The sequence below is a fragment of the Erithacus rubecula genome (genome assembly GCF_903797595.1).
Source record: "Erithacus rubecula genome assembly, chromosome: 8".
NCBI lineage: Eukaryota > Metazoa > Chordata > Aves > Passeriformes > Muscicapidae > Erithacus > Erithacus rubecula.
The window spans coordinates 11088171-11109422 of NC_136659.1; the positions used below are offsets into that span (position 1 = coordinate 11088171).

The window sequence follows — 21252 nt, forward strand, 5'->3', positions numbered from 1 at the left end:
TATTTACTAATATTAAGGTGAAAATGCTTCCTCTGAATGTGGTATTTTTGAAGTTAGTATTTTGGGGATTTCATCAGGCTATTAACTGGAATCTGCAAAAATGTTTATTGAATAAAATTTATAGGGAACTGTACTGCTATTTCATGGCACTGGGATCTATCACCAGTATTGTTTCAAGGACAAAATAGTAACAAAACTGCTGACAATAAGGGTGATCGTATTTTCCCTACTGCAGCCCAGTGATTTGTTCCATTTATACGCCTGATAACTGGTCATTTCAAGAGCTTTAGTCACAGGAACATTGCACTTAAATCTGGTGGAAATTTGCTACTGTGTATGGTCTAGACAGAAGCTTACATTCTCTAAATTGGTTTGGTGGTTTGGCCTTTTGGGGAGTAAAGAACTGAGCTGCAATTGCATCTCCCATTCTACATCAGCCCGGAGTATTCCCAATGTTGTCTCCAGCTCTGTGCTGCTGTGTGAGTTTGGCAGCCCATCTTTTTTACATAGCACTTGCAGGGCCCCCTCTAGCACAGTGGGTGTGTTTCTGCTGTCTGCTGACAGACTGCCCCACAGTCTGGCGGTAGGATGAGCCCTGTGGAGCTTATTCTTAGCGAAAGAACCCGCGGTTAAAGAGCGGTAGAGAAGGCTGCGCTTCTGGAGCCCCGGGACTTGCTGTGTGTCAGATGGGCACAGCTTGTAACTCACAGTCCTGTGTGCACAGACTACAGTATGGCAAGTGCTTGTGCTGTTATCACCAGGATCTGAAAGAATAAATTATTACAAATGCAACAGCAAATCTAGAGTCAAGCAGCGCAGCAGGTACGGCACTGAAGTTGGATGCACCGCAGGCCCGGTGCTGCCCCCGGCCCTTATCAGCTGCGCTCCGTGGACCGGACCAGGCCGGGGTAGGTGTCCCTGCGGTGCCGGGGGCACCAGGCACTGGTCCGGGGCGGGCAGAGACCGGGGGATCCAGCAGGGCCACAGCACGGGCGGCCCCGAGAGAGCGCGGCCGTTCCCCGCCCCTTCCCTCCATCCCCTCGGGCGGGGCGGGGCGGGGCGGAGCGCGGCCCTCCCCTCTTCCTCTGGCGTCGGTTCCGCTCGCAGAGCTCTTGCTGCCGCCGCTCCTCGCTGCCGTTCTTGCCCGTCTCCGCTCCGGGCCGCTCGGGCATTTTCTCTCTGCCTTAAAGTCGGTGAGGAGACGGGCGCGGGCGGGGGGCGGCCGGCGGGGGCTGGCTGTGACCGGCTGTGGCAGCCCGGGCCGTAAGGGCCGCGCCGCGCTGCGGTGGAGGCCGGGGGGAAGGTGCTGTGCCTCCTGTTGGTGCCCGCGCGGGTACCCGGAGCGGGGCAGCGCTGGCGGCAGCGAAGGCAGCGCCGGCTCGGGCCGTGCGGCGGGGCCGAGCGGCACGGCCGCGGGCACGGGCAGCGGCACCGCGCGGGCCCGGCTCCGCCCTGCGGCCGCCCCCGCCCGGGAGCCCGGTGCGTGCCGGGAGCCGGGCGGGGGCCGCGCCGCCCAGCGCCGCGGGAGCTGCGGGGGAGCGGCGCGGCCCCTGCCCGCAGCGGCCTCACGGCTGTGTCCGCTTCCTTGCAGGGTGTCTTTTATGAATAATCAAAAGCCGCAGAAGCCGACGCTATCGGGCCAGCGCTTTAAAACCAGGAAAAGAGGTGAGTTACCGCATCGTGCCCGCTGCCAGGACCGGCTGCCAGCGCTGTAAAACGTCGGTTTCTCTCAGTAAATAAATCAGTGCCTTTGTGTGCTCAGCATAATTTTTTTACATTGAGACCATGCTAAGTGCAGAGTCTTGAGCCTGACTGGAATTTTCTATGCTAATAAAAAAATATTTGGTAGTCAGAATTTTCGCTGAATTTACTGTGATAAACTTTGCCGTAACATGGTCATTCTAGAACTGTCCTGGGTGTGTTTAGCCTGCAAGCAGAAGGATCTAGTACCCCTGAATTATGGAGCAGTTCCAGTGTAGGCTTGTTGCAGGTTAATATGTCTAAGGGGCACCTAACATAGTAAGAATTTCAGACTTAGCCACTGGATAAAAGCTGCATTGTCCTCTTAAGTTTTTAAAAATCAACAGGAAAAACCACAACCAAATCCACTTATCCCCCAGTCAACATCCAAAAAAGCCCCAAAGTATGGGATATGCTAAGGCCTGTGACTGCAGAGGTGTGATGAGTAATAGTGTTTTGGTGGAGCTTTTTTCCATCATGAAGAGGAAGTGGGGACACTCTTAGGAGTTTCTGTTCAGTAGAGTTTTACTTCTATACCAACAGTGTTCCAATAGGCAGCTTTAGGGATACTGTACATGCAAAGCACACTTGGATTTATAGAACCTGTTTGAATGTCAAAGCACCTTGAAATCTCTTGAATGATAGAGTTTGCTGTGGTCTGTTCAGCAGATGAAATGCCAGCAGCCATGGTTTAATCTCTTTTAAAGCATTTAACCATAGTTTGGCTGTGAAGCAACTCTTCTGGAGCAATGAGCTCCATGGATCTGCCCTGGAAAATAACTGATCCAGTATTTCCAAACTTGTACCCAGCTGATAGCAGTGTGCTGATACTTGCATTGACACTGGACACCAGTATGCCTCACTAGGCTGCTAACAGAATTGGCTAAGCTGTTGTAGACAGCACTCAAAATAAGATCTGCAGTTGACTTATCTTGTCTTTAGAAGTTTTTTATCTAATGATTTCCATAATCTAAGGATAAACTGAGATAAGGAAAATTAAAGACCTCTTTAAGGCTTTCTGTTAGTTACATGGGTGGATTTGTTGCATGTTGACTATGCCCTGCCTGTAGTAAAAACAATGCTATGATCTTGCTGATCTATCAGGTGTGAAGATACATCAGGTGTTTTCTGCTTAGTAACAGCAAAGGATGCCAAATAGATCTGTAGTTACAGTCCAGTAAGTTAGCCCATATGTCTACATTTCTCCCAAGCACTTGAGGAAAAGTCATTGCCTTAAACTCACTTAGCTGCAGGTTAAGAGAGGATGGTCTTCATAGCCAAAAAGCAAATTGCCAGGTGACTTGGATGAGATAATGGTATGCAGTTTGTCAGTCAGAAGACTTCATCCAAAACAGAGAGAGGCCTAAAAAGCTGAGATAAAACATGAGTAATGGAGTCAAATGCACAAAATTATAGGGGCATGTATTAAAAATGGCCTTCCAGCAAAGGAAGCTGGAGCTCAGTCTCTGGTTTTGGAGGAAGTGATCTAACATGAGAATAGGGGTATAAGAATCCAACTGAGAGGTCAGGTAAGCTTTATTAGAGCCAAGTAATGATCATCACAAAGCACTCTTCATGGAAATCTTATTTCAACACTTTTGCTTTACAGATGAAAAAGAGAGGTTTGACCCTACTCAGTTCCAGGACTGTATTATTCAAGGTTTAACTGAAACTGGCACTGACTTGGAAGCAGTAGCAAAGTTTCTTGATGCTTCTGGTGCAAAACTTGATTATCGCCGCTATGCAGAAACACTTTTTGACATCCTGGTGGCTGGTGGAATGCTGGGTAAGTCCCTTTGATGTGGCTGCTTTCAGCTTCGTTCACTCTACAAAAGCTCCACTTACTTTCAGAGTAAAATCTCTGCTAAAGAGCCCACTGAGTGTGTAGAACAGAGTTTAATTGAATCTGTGGTAAACCACCTGACCATCTTGGTGCCTGAGCAGTTACTGTTATACTCTGTATAACCTGCCTCAGTTTTACTTGAGTCTCTTAGCATTCCTTGAAGTGTAGGTTGTACAAACTCTGCTTAGAAGAAAGTACTTTCAGTTTTTGGGTGTGGTGGGTGTGGTTGGTTTCGTTTGTTCGGCTAGTTTTCGTTAGATGTTTTTTGGGATTTTTTTTACTAGTAGATCTTGACTTTGGTCAAGATCACTTCTCATGATGAGAGATGGATTAATACTTGTTTCAGGTGTGTGGCCTGTGGTAGCAACACTGGTAGTTGCCCTGAAAGATTCTGACATCATTCTATAATTTGTGCATCCTACCCTGTTGTTTTGGAAAGGAAACTTGTTTGCAGAAGAATCTGAAATGCTTAGTCTTGGACATGCTATTAGAAATTATCTGTTGTTGACAATATTGGGCTCATGGGCTCTAGCAGACATCAGGGAGTGAGAAAGGAGAGGGTGGTTGAGTCAGCAGAAAACACAGGGATTGAGGAAATGAAATGTGATAATGAATAGTCTTGTAAAATCAGATACACACTCTGTGTACAGAACAAAGAGGAATAGATGCTCACCAACCAAGTAAGCACATGCTGTAAATGTTACAATTTCTGGGTTTACATTCAGGAGTCTTAACCAGTGCATCCTGTGTTAGGAAGTGTCCCTTTAGGAATGAGGCTGATGGGGAAGGGAAGAAGGCATTGCTGTGTTAATGGTGATCTGGGGTGCTTTACTCAATTCCCTCTCTGTAACAGGTAGCTAAGTGGACTAGCTTTGATCTTCATTCAGAGGAGCCAGAATAAAAACTGACACCCTGTTGCCTTGCCAGCTTTTAATATTATTACCAGCAATACTAATCTCTGGTCTTAAAGTCATGTTTCTAACTAATACATAACAAAGGATCTCCATTTTATTTAAAATGGCATAGAAATCAATGATGAGGTGTTTTGGTACTGCAGCTGTTGACCTGAATGCTCCTTCATTAGTGAAGCTAAATAACTAAAGTTTCAAACTCATCTCTGCAGCACTGAATTTTGAACTGTGTCTGTACATGTTTCAGTCTACTGTTGTGACTTACTCTGTCATGTAAAAGCAGCACTTGCAGCAGACACTAAAAAGATGCTGGAATTAAGCACTTCAGTGGCTCCCTTTAAGGGAAGAGGAGCTCATATAGCCTTGTTAACTCACTCATATGGAAACAAGATGTGTTGTCAATCCCCTTAGCAGTAGGGGGGCAGAATAATTAAATGTTCAAATCTAAGGTGATTTTGAATTTTTGGTGCAGCAGTGGAACAGAGGGAAATGTAGGGGTGTCTGGGTGATCTGGACATTGAGTTTATCATGAAAGGACAATGGGTTGCATGTTCTGGGTGTTGAAATTCTGCTCTGGAGAATGCTCAGTGCTCTCACTGGCAGTGACACCACGTAACACTGAAATCCTCCTGCAGCCCCAGGCGGGACCCTGGCAGACGACATGACACGCACAAACGTCTGTGTGTTTGCAGCACAGGAAGACCTAGAAACCATGCAAGCATTTGCTCAGGTCAGTTCTGAAATGAGGACTCTGTGACTTAAAGCTGTTCAGTGATTAAAAATTAAACGTTTGTGTAATTGTAAGTTAAGGTAAAAATAATGTATGGCTTTTAAGCATCCTGAAGGTGGTAAAGCAACCGTATTCCAAGCTGTAAGTGCTCTAAAGAGTTCAGACCTACTTTACTGAACTAAGTTTTTTTAAATTCTAAACAAATGATAGTTCATAGCAAAAGATAATGTACTCTGTCCTTTTAGGTTTTTAACAAGCTAATCAGGCGTTACAAGTATCTGGAGAAAGGCTTTGAAGATGAAGTCAAAAAGGTATGGAGTGTTTTTTTCTTGTCAGCAGACAAATAAACCTTCACATTCTGCTAGGTAATCGCTGTAGAAGGGTTACATCATTATATGGATTATTAAAATACAACCCTTGAAAGTTGTTCATAGAATAATGGCTGGTTTGCATGACTGCCAGTGGCTAACTTCTGCTAGCTTGATGAAACAAAAGTTTAACACAGAGGCAGTGGGTAGAGTTTACTGAGAGGTGGTAGTTTCATGCAGCTCTTCTTACTTGTGCTGCAGTTGCTGCTGTTCCTGAAAGGGTTCTCAGAATCTGAGCGGAACAAACTGGCCATGCTGACGGGTATTCTGCTTGCCAACGGGACACTCAATGCATCAATTCTCAACAGTCTCTACAATGAGAACTTGGTTAAAGAAGGTAAGTGTGGTCCAGCTCCTCCTTTAGGAAGGGGAGACAGAACCATCACAAGTAGGTGGAAACTGTGATGCCAGTACACCCTTGCAGCTCACAAGCTTCCTCTGGTGATAGACTGACTACAGGATTAGCAAAGGTGACTGTGATGCCCCACAATCTGGAAGATCTTGTTAAGAGTTCAGAAAATCAGTTTCTGGAGAAAGCTTTTGTGTAGTACTTCCCTGCATGACACTGGGGTTGCTGTCACCAGCACTGCCCAGCAAGGCACTTCTGTATTTTGGAGAGGGACCTTTCAGGGATACAAAAGGTGTGTTGTGCCTTTAGGTTGCTTCCTAAATTGCAGCAAGAAGAGCTGAGTTTAGGCTGCAGTGTCTCTTTGGGCAGGGAGAGGTGCAGCAGACTGTGCTGGGGTTGCTTGGAAGCACAGCTGCTGCTCTGAGCACATGCTTACGAATGAAGTACCCTGTACTCGGGCCTTATGGTTCCCTGTGCTTTGAATTTCACTAACAATAGAACTATTCCAACTGTACAGGTGTTTCTGCAGCTTTTGCAGTCAAGCTGTTCAAATCATGGATAAATGAGAAAGATATCAATGCAGTGGCTGTCAGTCTTCGCAAAGTAAACATGGACAACAGGCTCATGGTGAGTACCACTGGAACTACTCTGCTGCTCCATAAGCCAGTTTAGGGAACAGCATTTGCCAACAAAGCACACAGCACACATTTCATTTACAAAACAGTTGTAAACTTTGTTTTCAGGAACTCTTCCCAGCCAACAAACAAAGTGTTGAACACTTCTCCAAGTACTTCACTGAAGCAGGACTAAAGGAACTCTCTGAGTATGTTCGGAACCAGCAATCCATAGGAGCTCGGAAGGAGCTGCAGAAAGAGCTGCAGGAGCAGATGTCACGGGGAGATCCATTCAAGGATGTAAGTGTTTGTAGACAAGGGGGAGTGCTTCCTGTGCCTGTCTCTTTCATACTGAACTTAGCTCTCACTGGGAAGTGAAATGAGGAGCGGGGGATTGATACTAGCTTTCTGGTCTTTCCTTAATCTCCTGAATTCTGCTGTGTGATCAAGGAGGTTGGTTGTCATTCTTAGGCCTTCTGGGTTACTTTTAGCAGAGAAGATTTAATTTAGCTTAATGCCAGATGTGGCCTTTGTGCTGACTCGTACTCTCCTGGCAGATCATCTTGTACGTGAAGGAGGAGATGAAGAAAAACAACATCTCAGAACAGACTGTGGTAGCGATAATCTGGTCAAGTGTAATGAGCACAGTGGAGTGGAACAAAAAGGAGGAGCTGGTAGCAGAGCAAGCCATTAAGCATTTGAAGGTATTGTAACTTGAGTATGGACTTGTGTGGCCTCTTGGCAGAGCTTGGTTTTCCTTCTGCCTGCAGCTCTCTTTTAAATGTTAAGGCTGCAACTCTGCTAGTGCAGAGACAGAATGAGATGGGGAATTCTCTCCCTTGTGAGGAGTATTGCAGGCCAAAGGCCTGAGGCAGAGGCAGTGACTGCTGCAGAGCTGCTCTGGGGTGGGGCCGTGGCTGCAAACTTTTAAGCAGTGGCTGATGGAAACTGCAAAACCAGCTTTAGTCAGGTGGTAAATGTGAAGTGCCCTGCGTGTGCCAATCTGTTGTTCTTGTTACAGCAATACAGTCCTCTACTTGCTGCCTTCACCACCCAAGGTCAGTCAGAGCTGACTCTTCTGTTGAAGATTCAGGAGTATTGTTATGATAACATTCACTTCATGAAGGCCTTCCAGAAAATAGTGGTGCTCTTCTACAAAGGTAAGTTCTGTGGGGCTGTAGTTTCAAGGATTTGTGGGTTTTTGGAGGAGTTAGTCTTGGTTGGTTTGATTTGTTAAAGCTTCTGAAACAGAATGTTTAGGTTCTGATAAATTTTTCAGGGTAGATCAGTGCTACAACATTGCACTTAATAAAGCTGAAGAATTTTCCACCTCCTGTTGGTAAAAATGCATGTGGCTGGCCCCTTTGCACGTGGAGAAGTACAAGGCAAAGATGCTGCCTGTCTACAGTTATCTGCTTAAGAGTTGCAGAACAGAGCTAAATTTAGATTTTTAAGGCATTTTGTTAAATTGTATGATAATGCAATTCTTAGTTCTCCTAACATTGGCTGTGAGCAGCTGAAGAATGAGATCACCAGTGTGTTCTGGGCTGCTCTCTGGGCTCTTTCTAAATGTCTCATAAAAGGTGGTAGTGAAAACTTGCTGTGCACTTTGGAAACTTGTTAAACTGAAGATTGTATTGGACTTTTAAAATTTAAAGAACACCTACACCACAGGCAGTGTTTACTTTGGACTTTAAAAGAATTTGCATTTGTTCTTTGCTGTTAACTGAACCTTTGCTTAGAGCGTGCCATCTCAAATAATTCTGAAACGCTCCAGACTGTTAGTGGGAGTAAAACTACAGCTCCTGGATACTGTGCTGGGGAAAGTCACAACATGAGGAACCATCCAAAATGCCTGGTTCTCCAAATTTCAAAACTGAAGGCAGATCCCCACTCTTAGTGCAGATCTGTCCAGCTGTACCCAGAGAAGGAGTACATGATGCTTCCAGGGGAGGAAGCAAAGGCTGCCAGTCAGCTTCTCAGCAGTTTGCTTTGTTAACACTGCTTTTGCCTGTCTTCACAGCTGAAGTTCTGAGTGAAGAACCCATCCTCAAGTGGTATAAAGATGCACATCTTGCAAAAGGAAAGAGTGTTTTTCTGGAGCAGATGAAGAAGTTTGTTGAATGGCTCAAGAATGCTGAAGAAGGTAACCAGCAGCTTAGCTCATATATGGAGCTTTTTCATTTTGGGAACCCTAATGCAGTAATGCTGTGTTTTGGAGTGGGGGATCTTAATTGCCTCTCTGAGACTAGTGTGCCCCCTCCCCTGGTGCTGGCTAGAAAAGCTTGCCAGGACAATCCATGTGGATCCTGTTGTGCAGGATACAGGGCACCAGCTGAGCTTGGGGCTGGGAGCTGAGCCATGGCCAGGCTGCTGATGAGGTCTCTCTGTTGCAGAGTCAGAGTCTGAAGCTGAAGAGGGTGACTGACCTGTGAAACTCTGGCCTCTAAAGCAAACAGGAGCTGTAGATAAGTGTCATGTCTCATGTGTCCTTCTGATTCTCACATCCTACCTCCCTGTATCAAGCATGATATAAGGGCTCTCATGGCAATTTATTTTACCTGTTTTCTATAGTTAATGAAATACTGGATTTAGTTTTTAAAACCATGTTCAAGTAGCTTACAGGAGCTGTTAGATTTGACTCTTAACCTGCATTTGTCCTTTCAGTTACCTTCTACCTCCTGTATTTTCTACTGTAATAATGTAATTTAAGGCCTTCCACGGTGAAATTCACTTCATCTGTTGGGATTTCTGTCTGTATTGGAGTAGATGTGATATGGTGAATGAGATTTAGGGCAGTCTGCTTGCAAATTAAACTATAAAAAAGCCTCCCAAGTGAAGAGGGCATTGCTTGTGTGGCATTGCAGTCTGTACCGTCAAATAGCCCCTGTCATAGGTGGTTGTCTATGTCCCCAAGTACTTTGTCATCCCTTTACCAGACTTCCAGCATAAAGCAATCCTCTATTCCACCTCCTGGGAAAGGTGGGAGCCCCACTGCTGGAAAGAAGCTGTGTGGTGGCAGCAGTTGCTTACCATGGTGGGGCATGAAGAGTGGCATCTCTGAGCCTGCTGGCTGTCACAGCTGGTGACCTGTGGTCCTGAGGAGCTGTCAGGAGCCCCTGCAGCTCTGGGTGCCATCCTTTTCCCTCTGCCTCATGGAAGTACAAGCAGAGCTGCCCAGCAGCTTTTGCCAGCCAGGCACTGCTGGGGCAGGGGAGCAGCTGCTTTGTGCTGCTCTGTAAATGCACAGCTGCTGCAACCTAAGGCAGCCAAAACTCCACCCCTTCCCTCTGGTGTTGAGAGATTCTTTTATGCTGGCAGCTACACACTAAGCCAAACAATTTATCTGGTCCCTGAACCTTTAATTCCTAATGGAAATTCTCAGGACAGTTAAAGTCAGAATGATTGGGTTAAAAAATAGGAGTCTATAATATTGTAAGCTAACAGTGAGCATTAACTGAAATACTGGTAACCGGAGTACACCTAGTAAAATAAATGAAAAAATTGGTCATCACAATGCAATCTGTTCAATACTACAGTGATCTTCCTTACTTTGTAACTTTTTTTTTAAGCAAATAAAGGCCATCCTTACACTTAATGCCAAGAGCTGTCTCTGCTCCTTATCTGAAAGCAAAGCACCAGTGACACTGCGGGGTGCAAAGCAGTGCACAGTCTTTTGCCTAATTCAATGACTGTTGAATAAAATGTAATAAAAATAATACTTTCTTGCTGATAGGGTGCTCTTTTCCATGTTAAAAATGCTAAAGTCCTGTGAGTTTGAAAACCAGGTTCATCTGTATATTAAGTAAGTTTTATATCAGTATTTGGTGAGTATCCAAGAAGTCATACTAAAAAGCAAGGCACAACATAAGCAAATCAGAAGTCAGTGTTTCTTTGGTCCCTGGGACTCAGCTTGCTTAGCCTTGGGAGCTTGTGCCCTTTTTGTGCCTTTCAAGGGAGAGAAGTAAGAGTAATGCTTGTTTGGAACATAATCCAGCATCTTCTGAACCAGGTCAAAGAGGTTCTTGTGCTCAGAATCCTGGCATGTCAGGAATTCCTTCAGGAAAATAAAATTATGTTTGGTTGTTTATCTCACAATTACACGTAATGCTTCTGTCCTCAAAAGCATTTTCCCTGTTGCATCTTACCTTCAGTGGCTTACAGGGGGTTGATAAGTATCTGCCACCAGGATTCTGTTCCAGTCCAGCTGTTCTTGACAGAAACACATTCATTTCCTTAGACAAGGAGACTGTATTTGTTACTCAAATACTCTATTTTGGCCCTTCAGTAGAAGTTTACCCATGTGTGTTTGCAGCTTGGGAATTGATCTGGGAATACTACACCAAGAGCAGCCATCTTGTCAAAGAGATGACTGGGTCTTAAATCTAACTGGAAAATATTTAAACTATAGCAGTCCAGGTACATAAAAATATAATTACCTGTTTTTCTTACCATGGGATATGGCAAGGGCCCCAGTTCCCTTCCCTCTGAAGGGAAATCCAGAGAGACATTTTTGTTCATTGTTAGAGGAAGTTATCAAGAACTATTTTTCATTATACCCTGCAACCAGTAATCAGTTTCAGAATAAGGAAAAAAACAGTGTACTAATCTGTTTCCTAAAGTAAGGGAGAGTGTTTTATCCCTTGAGGTTTTTTTTCCCTCGACCCTATTTTTTTTTTTACTTTGCTGATTAATCTCAAGTTTCAGCAATATTGTCAAGATGACAAATTTGAGGTATTTGAATTTCCTGATGGTGACAGATGAAGTTACATCTGTTACTAGCATGGCTTGTAAATTACAAATGTTAAGAGGGTGATCCTTCACACCTGCTGCCAAGATGTTGACTGAAAGCAATGTGTAGAAATGTTCTGCTCATACTGTTCTCTTGTGCCCACACCTCTCTTCAATTTGGCAGCACGGAAGAAGGCAGCTGAAGTTCTTGCATAAATCATTCCCCTTAGTCCCTACCTCCAGCATATTTTCACCCACCTGAGGAGTATCACAGATGCTGCATCATTCTGAGGTTCACAGTAACTTACAGGAAATAGTGCTGCTCCAAGCTAGTGTTCCATGAGCATACACTGTACACTCCAAACATCTCATGGCTGTGCCCATCCCAGTGCTATGAAAGGATTCAGAAGGTTCTTGTTTGATAGCAGACTCCAGAACAGTTGAGCTCAAGAAAGAGAGCACTGTGCTGCTAGGGTGCAGTTCAGCAGTGTGTGACTCCCCTAAATGAGAGGCTGGCCTGACAGGCTGCTGTGGCCATGGCTAACTGCAGCTCTGCACCAGCCCGTGGCCACCAAAGTGTCTGATACACCATCAAATACTGCACACCAAAGCCCACAGCTTTCATCTCTGACTGGAAGGCAAAGCTGCTGAGTCCCTAGGGCACAAAAACAATTCAAACATGTCCATGGTACTCAAACTGCTCTAACATCTGGACATAGCAACTGCAAAGGCAGGAACGTGACATGACTTGCAGCAGTTCTAATAAAGCTGAGACACACACATCCTGTAGTACAGAAAGCAACATGACAGAAATCCTAAAGCCAAACCAAAGTACAGGTGGCTTTGTATGCTCACTGAGTACTGCCAGGATCCCCAGTGCCTTTACATATTCCAGTAGTAGGACTTCATAAGCTGTTCCAGAGCAGCTGCCATACTTTTTGATTATTTTCACAGCTACATGTTTACCTCTTCTGAAAAGATGGGACTGAACAGTGATAAGAAGAGTGATTAGATTAGCAACTTCTTCTAAGAATATTCAGATATACATTGTTTATAGCAATGGCAACCTTTTTAGAAAAGGTATTTTTTTAGTACATGCTGACAATAGAACCAGAACCAAGGTTCATGTAGGCATAAAAAAAGACTAAAATTTCATATATCAATTCTGAAAACATACTGTATACCTTAATACTCTTCCTAGGAATAAAATGCCCCACCTACCACCCTGTGATATTTATGTATGCTATTAAAAATTAAAAGCAAAATAGACAAAAGTATTACAAAAGTATTACCACTGAAGCTATTCTAGACTATTAGTGTTTAAACTGTAAATACCTACTTGAAGAACTGTTACTGGACAACTCTCATTAAGACATATTTACAGTGAAAAAAGGGAAAAATCAACAATATGCACTCCCATTCCATCTCCCTGCACTGCCTGGGAAGGAGGGAGGGGAGGATGATGCTAAGATTTTACTTTTCAGTACCCTGCTCTGAATTTGTCTGGTAATAAATTCAATTAATATCCCAAGTCAAGTCTGTTTTGCCTGTCATGGTATTGGGTGAGTGATGTCTCCCTGATGTCAATTCATGAACCTCTTGTTACATTTTTTTCTCCCCAGGGCAGCTGCAGAGAGCAGGGGCAGAGTGCATGTGGTTTGGTCATCTGTCACCCAGCTAGGGTCAACCCACCACATCTATCTAAAAACTTAGTAAAGTCTGAAAAATACTCTATGCATCTTGCACATAGTACATCTCTGACAGATCAGATCACCCCCTGCTTCATTCTCTGCATTCCTGCATTGTTTCCTTCAATAGCTCTTAAACTCAGGTGAATTCAGTCAGAAAAACAAACCCTTCAGATACACACCAGGCCACAGTCAGCAGGAGCAATTTCAAATTCAGTCCCTGGAAATTCAGAGTTAATATTACATTAACATGGCATGGAACAGATTTTCAAATAAGATACTCAAAGCAAGAAGGTAACAGGAAATTACAATTGGTTTTCATCTAGAAGATTGGTTGACTGAATTTTACTTTATGATTTCAGGACTTCTATATTTTTCTTAAAGCATGGACTTAATAATTATATATATATACACACATATCTATTTTAAATAATCTTGTGTCCAAATTCAAACAGTCATCAGGCAATCAAGATTAAATAACTTGAGTGAGTATCTGGCAAGAAGTTTTTTTTTTTAATAAAAAAAGCATATACTTTTGCTTTACACTGCCTTGGCTTAAGATCTTAACTTACAACTCCAATCTTCAGGTTTTTTAACAGTGTGACAAAAATCAGAAAACCCACCCTGCTACTGGGAAACATCATCCATATTTAATTCTATAGATTTCTCACTGATACTTTTAAAAGTCAGTCTGACATGACCACCTTGCTATTTCAGTGATACTTAGTCAAAATCTAGTTTAAAAGCTTGTCCTTGGATTTTAGAGTGGGGTTAAGCAAATGCTTGTCATAATACAAATTTTGAATGCATGAAAGTGATGCCTGTAAGTTCTAATACTCCAGTCAATGGTTACTGTTCATTAGTTGCTCAAACATATTCAGTGAACAAACAGCAGGACCATGTTCTGTGGTATCACAAGCATATGTGCAAAACATACATATTCACTGAAGGAAATTCAATCCTAGCAAAAAAAAAACCAAAAAAACCACCAAAACAAACCCAGTCAGCTACTAATATGAGCCAAAGGAATAAACTTCTATTACCCACAGAATTCCCCAGACCTGACACTCAGTTACTACTGAGAGATGAGAATTTACCTTCTTAAAATAATAAAAAATTAAAATTGGTGGAGGTTTAGGATGACATGTATTATAAATTGTCTTGTCTTTCCTTTTGCCACCAGCTGTCACATTAGACCAGATCCCTGCCTACTTGGATGCCCAAAAAAGGATCCAGTAAATGTAACTAAATACATTCTAGTGCCCCCATGAAGGCAGCTGTTTGTTTTAAGCTGCAAGACAGCTTTACTGAAATACCTTCAACTAAAAAATTAATCTGGTATCACATGATCTGATCAGAATATAAAAAATCTTTAAACATGCCTGCTGATATCAGAAATCCAGAAATTTTTTACCTGTCAAGAGTTTCAGAAAGATGTTTGCAGCACGTTTTCTCCTGAGTGGTGCCCCTTCCCATTCTTCTGCAAAGTGTTTTTTTTCTTTTATCCCCGTCAGGACCATAAGTTTGACTGGAATTCCCCAGGTGTAGCAGCCATTTTATTCTTTGAATTACATCCCACAGACAAACAATTCATTTTCAAACCCACTAATTACCAAATCTAAACTCTAATGAATTTTGTGTTTTTCCTCAATATCTGAATTTTTTACTTTTTCCTCTGCTCCAAGTTATTTTTTAATTCAAGAGCTTTTTTTCAAATTAATTATTTTTGACAGGGGAACTTAAACCTCTATCCTTCTCCTTAAAAAAAAGGCTTTTAAAGACATACTGTGGCTCGGACACTCCAGCCAAGCTACTCAGGCCCCCAGGGCTGCATTATCCTAAGAAGAAGGAAGGTTTCTGTGCTTAACAAGGGCAAATACTGCTTTTCAAAATGTCAGTGAAGTTTCTCTGTGGGAGACAATAAAACTCTGGTTATCTCCCAGTTAGTTTGTCCCATGAGGAAAAGCGAACTAACTCATTATCCATCCATCCATCTTTGGCGCGGCTTTCCAGCCCCAGCCCGACTGCAGCGCCTCAGGCCGGAGAGCGGCGGCCGCTGCCGCGCCGGGCGGGCGGAGCGAGGGGACGCGGGGCCGGCCCGACTCCACCGGGCCCGGAATGGCCGCCCCGGGAGAGGCTCCGTGCTCGGCCCGCCAGGGGCTCCGGGAAAGGCCCCAGCACCGCCACCGCGGCCGAGGCCATTTTCTGCCCGCCCGAGAAGGCGCCGCAGAGAACATGGCGGCCTGAGGGGGGCGGCGGGCGACTCCGAATTGCGGAATGCTCAATTCTTACCCTGCTGACCCTGGGCTCTGTACTGGCCCGGGCACGGCTAGCGCTCCTCTGCAATCGGCTTATCACATGTACACGTTGGTCACTGCTCAAAGACCATGCACCATTATTTTCTTACCTACATTTAATGTGTATCCTCCAGAGAGCGAAATACTTGGTGCTGCCGAATTCCACATTTTCCAGTTCAGTGCAATTTTAAATTATTAATTATTTAGAGTTCCTCTGCCCTGTAGGAAATCTCCCAGCACGTCCTTCCTCCAGCGTGGCAGTAGTGTCAGCCAAGTGTGCCATTGCACACTTCTGTCCACTGCTGCTGCTGGCTATAAGGGAGAGACAAGAGCACAGAGCTACAAGAATAAAATCCTTTACCTGACTGAAGTATTACACTAAAATATATTAACATATAAGAACATCTAAAATACATGTTCCATAATTACATGGAACAAGGGCTGGGAGCTTAAAGCAACATTCCATGAAGAATACACAAAATAGAATAAAGTCCCCTCAAGCAGGTATTGATTAACTCTTCCCATTAACGCCTCAGTAATCTGTACCTGGCAGACCTTTGCCCTTCTCTTGCAAATGAATTCTCCTTATTTTAAGGGGCCAAGTCTCAAAATGGGAAATAACAGTCTGAAGCAGACTGCAAGTCAGCTGGACCCTGAGCCTCCTGAGGATTACAAAGCATGTATGTGTGTATGTATATATATATATACACACACACATACACACACGCACACACATATATATGCAAAAAGAGGCTTTACTAAGGGATGCTCACTGAGTGGAAAAGTCCAAAACGGCTGTAATAGCTGTTGAACATTATGTGACCACAGCCTTTTTGACAGTGCACTTTGTTGTGTTTATCCCCTAGACTTTGTGCAAAAAAAGTGATGAAAAACAAGTTACTATAAATCCATGTTACCTAGTTTCAATCAACAGCTATCTAAGGACAGAACTTACTCTTTCATGGCAGCAGTGTTGTGCCAGAAGCAGAAGAAATTACTCCTATCTACCTTTTGGGCAGGCTGAAGAGGTTATCATTCCAACACAGCAGCATAAGAGCAAACACTCCTCTAAATATCTTCTTTAATCTTCTGGGTGGGCAAAGTTTCATCTATTTCTGACACTGCTCTCACCTAGGGAAAAAAATTGCATATCTTACTTTACTCTTTTAAAAAAAATGAGTAAGGAAGATGACACTTTATGACAAAGTTTCACAAAACTAGTAGCATGAAATTATAGCAAAAGACTATGCTTTAACATAACATCACTCAGAAAGGTAACGCAAAAACCAAAGATTAGAAAAAAAATTAAAGTTTTTTTTATTTTACAAGTATAAAAAACAATGTTTCAAAATCAAAATGCTGGAAGATACTCTGGAAAACCTGACTTCTGAAGCATAAGGCTTCTCTGTAATAACTCCCAAACAATGTCATAGCTCCTGAAAATTGTGCATTCAATGAGCAAAGATATGATGCAGCTGAAGTAACCCTTTTTGATGGCTCTTTAAGCCCCATAATCTGGGAATTATCTGACCAGTCTCTGAAGAATGTGTTGAGGCATTCTGTGGCTACAGAGCAAAAGGGTTGGCATGAATTGTAATGTCTTTGATGCGAACATCATTTAGAGGTCGATAGGTTTTCTCATTCACAGGCAGCTTCTCCAGCTCATCCAGGGTCTCCAAACCATCAATAACTCTGCAAGAAAAACAGAAGGACTGGAAATTGCCTTCTAATAATGATTTAAATTTCACAGTTGAGGTATTTCAAAACACTTTACAGTTAAATGTCACAAGGCAAGAACTTTGCAAGCAAATGATACAAAACATGACAAACAAAACATTTTATGTGGCAAATAATGTATTTTGAAAGGACATATTAAGCATCCATGACAGACTCTGAGAAGAAGTTGAAGCATTTGCACGTGCCCTGAAATACTCAGATCTCTCATACACTCTGACAGGTGTGCAGTTGAGTCACTTACTTTCCAAACACTGTGTACTTCATGTCCAGGTGTGGCTGTTTGCCATAAGTGATGAAGAACTGTGATCCATTGGTGTTGGGACCATTGTTTGCCATGGAAACTACCCCACGGACACTGTGCTGAACAAAGGGAAAAACCTCAGCATGAATACACATGTGAAACCAGGACTAACCTGTGCAAAGTGCTCTATGACTCAGAGCTCTTCAACACCACTATTAAGAACAAATCTTGGTTGCTAATATATTCTATCACAATCAGTAATTAGCTCCTCAAAACGGCTCTTATAGTGAAAAATTACTGCTTTGCCTTCAATGCTGTCAGAAATTCTTTTTACTTCTGTTTTCAGTGAAGAAAACCCTCAAACCTAACTTGCCAAGTACAGAAATGCCTGTTCCTATTTTAATAAGCTATTGTTCTCCAACTTAGAGAAAATTTTTATAGAGACAATTCAGCTGAAAACATAAGTGCATAATGAGAGCACAGAATACCTTTAGATATTCACTGAATTCATCTTCAAACTTCTTGCCCCAGATGCTGTTACCTCCTTTCCCAGTGCCTGACAATAAAGCAGCACAATAGAAATTACTGGATTTTCAGACTGAAAAATCCAGAAATTATGTTCTGTTACAGCATTTTACAACAAAGACCCTAGACAGCCTGCAATTAGGTTGAGGCAGGTTCTTGACACTGCACCAAGACATAACTCTATATAATGAGCCTATTAAGTAGCAGAACAAAACACTGACATATTCTCAAATTAAATTCAATATGAGTATGAACAGACACAACTGAATCAGCTTTTCTCCCAAACAGCTGACACCACCTGGGACATTTTCTCCAAATGCTTTAGAAGCAGCCTTTCAGGCAGAAACCACACAAAGCACAGTAGCAGCTGCTTCTACTTATGTTAAGAGAATCATCATATTCAGTGGAAACAGCTGGTAAGACTCAAATTTGTAGAACCCAAGATTACTTAAAACTGGGGTAACACCTGTACTTCTGTAAACCCACCACAGAAAACTAATCTCACCATAAAAACCTCTTATCATACCAACAATACAATAACTCTTATTTTTACTTTACTTACATTTTTAAAAAACCTATCATTCCCTTTTATCTCCTTACATTTTATTTTTATGCACGTTTTTTCCATAGAAAGACCCAGACAGAATAATTTACCTAATGGATCCCCCGTCTGAACCATGAAGCCCTTTATATTTCGGTGAAATACACATCCATTGTAGTAGTTACTAGCACAAAGAGCCAGGAAATTCTACAAAAATCAAACAAACCATATTAACAAACAACTGAAAAGTAGTATTATCTTACTGAAATGGCAGCATTGGCAAGACCAACACTTTTACCTCTGCTTTGCTTTGTGACCATGCGAATTCCACAGAATATTGCTGCAGATTAGTCATAAACAAATCATAGCTAATAAATTCTTTGGATAGTGTTACACAAACAAAGAATAAAAAGCTTTCAGTGCAAGGTTATCTGACTTGAGGAACAGACAAGAAGCCTAAGACATGCTCTCAAGTATCATTCCCATTCAACAATTTTTTTTGCATGTGTAATTTTGTAATCATTAAGTTCATGCCTCAGCTTTTTCATTGAAAAAATGAAATTTATTTCAGTTTCAGTTTATTGCAAAAATTAAAAATTGGGGTCCCTGACAAACTAAGTGAGTCTCACTCTTTTAAACTAAAATCAAGTCTGTGAGGGTATGAGTAAACCCATGGAAATTTGGGAATTCCACTCTAGGTGCTGTATTTCCCCTTAAAGGCAAAGGACACTTTGGGAGATGCTGGAGCTTCAAGAGAAGCACCTCTTAACTAAACCTTATCAAGTGAGAAACAGGCATCAAACTCTGGCCAGTATGAACAAGAGTTCCATGAGTTTAAAATGTTGGTAGTTCATTACATGAAGAAGTGAAATTGCAAAAGCCCCTTCACCTCCTCCACAGTCTTTCCTATTCCCACTGCTTTGTTTCACCACTGGGCAATCCTATTCCTGGTACTTGACTTACTTCACAGGTTTTTGGAGTGCGCTCACAGAATAGTTCAATTTTGATATCTCCCACATCAGTATGCAGCGTGACAGCCTGAACAAAAGGCAGAAAACAATAATTAAATCAGCAATAAAATACTAACAGACTCTCTTTTATTTCCCAGCCCCACCAAGAACATAAGCAAGTTTGTACTACATACAACCACCGTTTCAACACTTGGCCAATAAGCAAGGCTACTGTCACAAATCACACACATTTCCAGTAAAATCACCAGAAAGCACTCAGATTCATTTAGGTTCAGGGCAAATCAAGTTTGCCATGGTAATGCAGTAGTTATGCATGTTGTTACACTCCAGAAATAACATTATTCATTTGCAAACAGGACTTACTCAGTTACTTGAATGTAAAGGTGAAGAATCAAGGTTATGACTATTTTGGATGGTGCACACACTTCACTGTTTTACAACTAGAGGAGCAACTGATGCCTGCAGCCTTCTGATTGATAAGGCTAGTTCTGAATGGCATCATATACAATGTCCCTTCACAGACAATAAATCTACAAATTAAGAAAACCCTTACTTTTCTTAAGAATTTCTAAGTTAGTTCCATAAAATTTAAAATTGGTTGCCCAGTGACCTAAGCAAATTTACCTCTACAGGCCAAATATACCACAGTGCTTCTATGGAAAGTGCTAAATTATGCAGAAACAATTATTGTGGGGATAACTGTACAGCAAAACTAATAAAAAACAGCATCACATTGATGCTAGCATACTGCTCCAAAAGTACACTAGTAAAGGAGACAGCTGCCCACAATGCCCATGAAGATGCTATAGAAAGTGTACGAACAGTTTAAGACATATATAGTCTTATCTCTATTTCTTGAATTGCTAAACTTTCAAAAGCCTGTGAGTGCAGAGGTTTGTTTACATGTGCTGAAGCAGAAGTATGTTCCTGCAATGAGACTAATGCTTGTGTAGCAAAAAGAAACTAAAGTAGACTATCAAACACATGCCAGAATAGCATTAAAATCTGGGATCTCTACAGTGAAAGCATAATTATGCTTTAGACTGATGTAAATCAACCTGCTTGCCTCTTCACAGTATCTTTTTATAAGTTTGAAGTCAAAACCCTGAACTTTTCATTACAAATTCCTCATCAGAGGAATCAGAGTAAAATGTGTAATCCTTTGAGATGGAAAGCAGCTATTTGCTTTCCAAGAGAAGACCACTTCAGAAAATATGAAAATATATAAAATGTGCCTTTATTCTTACCATGCCTGCTCATCAAAAAGCTGAGGTAGCCTTCTATACAGCAATTTCCTGCGAAAATAATACATGAAATTTGTTGGGTTTTTTTCTACCAACTCCCATTTGTTTTTAATTCTAAAATATTTATTGGTTACATGGTTTCACACCACACGGTTCTATGGTGCCATTCCAGTGACTGGTTAAATTCTTGCATTAAGCAACTACACAGCATATAACGAATGAAAAATGAGTAAAATGGAGAAAGGGAAAGAGGGTTTTAAAAACCACTCTTTCCTAGGATGAAAATTTATAGAAAAAAAGTCAGTTTTTTGCAAATATTAGGGGAGAATAGCAGATGGCAGAAATTCAGGGCAAAGCCATGTGGCAGTACCTAACAGAAGTGCGATTTGGGGCTAACTCGTGACAGCTGAGTGCCTGCAACAGACAGGTGCCTGCACCCAAGCACGGGATCAGACTTTTCTAGTTTTTGTAATACTTTCACATAAAGCGTTTCGAATGACGGCAATAAACCCGCGGCTGCGTAGAAGGTTTACGCGCTAATGTCTCCTCTACACACCCGCGCTCGCCGGTGAAGCCCCGCAGAGCCGGGGAAGCGCCGGCCCCGTGTCCGCACCCCAACCCACCCGGCCCCGGCTCCTCTCACCCTACGTGCCCGAGGTAGCGCCGCCGAAAGCCGCGCACAGACCCAGCCCCGCCGCCGGAGAAGCGGCTGCTCCCGGTCC

General features: G+C 42.6%; 2 protein-coding genes and 1 long non-coding RNA gene across 3 annotated transcripts; 1 reads left to right on the forward strand and 2 right to left on the reverse strand.

Annotated features, from left to right (window-relative positions):
- Nucleotides 1-930: 930 nt before the first annotated feature.
- On the forward strand, nt 931-10159 carry BZW1 (basic leucine zipper and W2 domains 1). Its single transcript, XM_079310719.1, has 12 exons — nt 931-1193; nt 1592-1665; nt 3350-3526; nt 5130-5224; nt 5470-5535; nt 5794-5929; nt 6459-6568; nt 6685-6855; nt 7113-7259; nt 7577-7715; nt 8579-8701; nt 8952-10159. The coding sequence occupies exons 2-12, from the start codon at nt 1602-1604 to the stop codon at nt 8981-8983; spliced, it is 1260 nt and encodes a 419-aa protein (XP_079166845.1). The 5' UTR covers nt 931-1193; nt 1592-1601; the 3' UTR covers nt 8984-10159.
- Nucleotides 9304-12726, reverse strand: LOC306804330. Its single transcript, XR_013774857.1, has 2 exons — nt 12142-12726; nt 9304-11677 (listed from the first exon to the last, which is right to left on the reverse strand). It is a non-coding gene; the product is annotated as an uncharacterized lncRNA (long non-coding RNA).
- Nucleotides 12727-16569: 3843 nt separating this feature from the next.
- PPIL3 (peptidylprolyl isomerase like 3) lies at nt 16570-21246 on the reverse strand. The gene is made up of 7 exons (XM_079310747.1): nt 21174-21246; nt 20534-20581; nt 19279-19353; nt 18429-18522; nt 17738-17805; nt 17250-17368; nt 16570-16963 (listed from the first exon to the last, which is right to left on the reverse strand). Exons 2-7 carry the CDS (start codon nt 20534-20536, stop codon nt 16837-16839), a joined length of 486 nt encoding a protein of 161 aa, XP_079166873.1. The 5' UTR covers nt 20537-20581; nt 21174-21246; the 3' UTR covers nt 16570-16836.
- Nucleotides 21247-21252: the final 6 nt, after the last annotated feature.

Coding starts and splice junctions, on each gene's coding strand:
- BZW1 (XM_079310719.1), top strand. CDS start 1,602: ATGAATAATCAAAAGCCGCAGAAGCCGACGCTATCGGGCCAGCGCTTT. Junction 1,666..3,349: donor CTTTAAAACCAGGAAAAGAG/GTGAGTTACCGC, acceptor TTTGCTTTACAG/ATGAAAAAGAGAGGTTTGAC. Junction 7,260..7,576: donor AAGCCATTAAGCATTTGAAG/GTATTGTAACTT, acceptor TTCTTGTTACAG/CAATACAGTCCTCTACTTGC.
- PPIL3 (XM_079310747.1), bottom strand. Junction 17,806..18,428: donor TCAGACGGGGGATCCATTAG/GTAAATTATTCT, acceptor CTTTATTGTCAG/GCACTGGGAAAGGAGGTAAC. Junction 16,964..17,249: donor AAGTACACAGTGTTTGGAAA/GTAAGTGACTCA, acceptor TTTTTCTTGCAG/AGTTATTGATGGTTTGGAGA.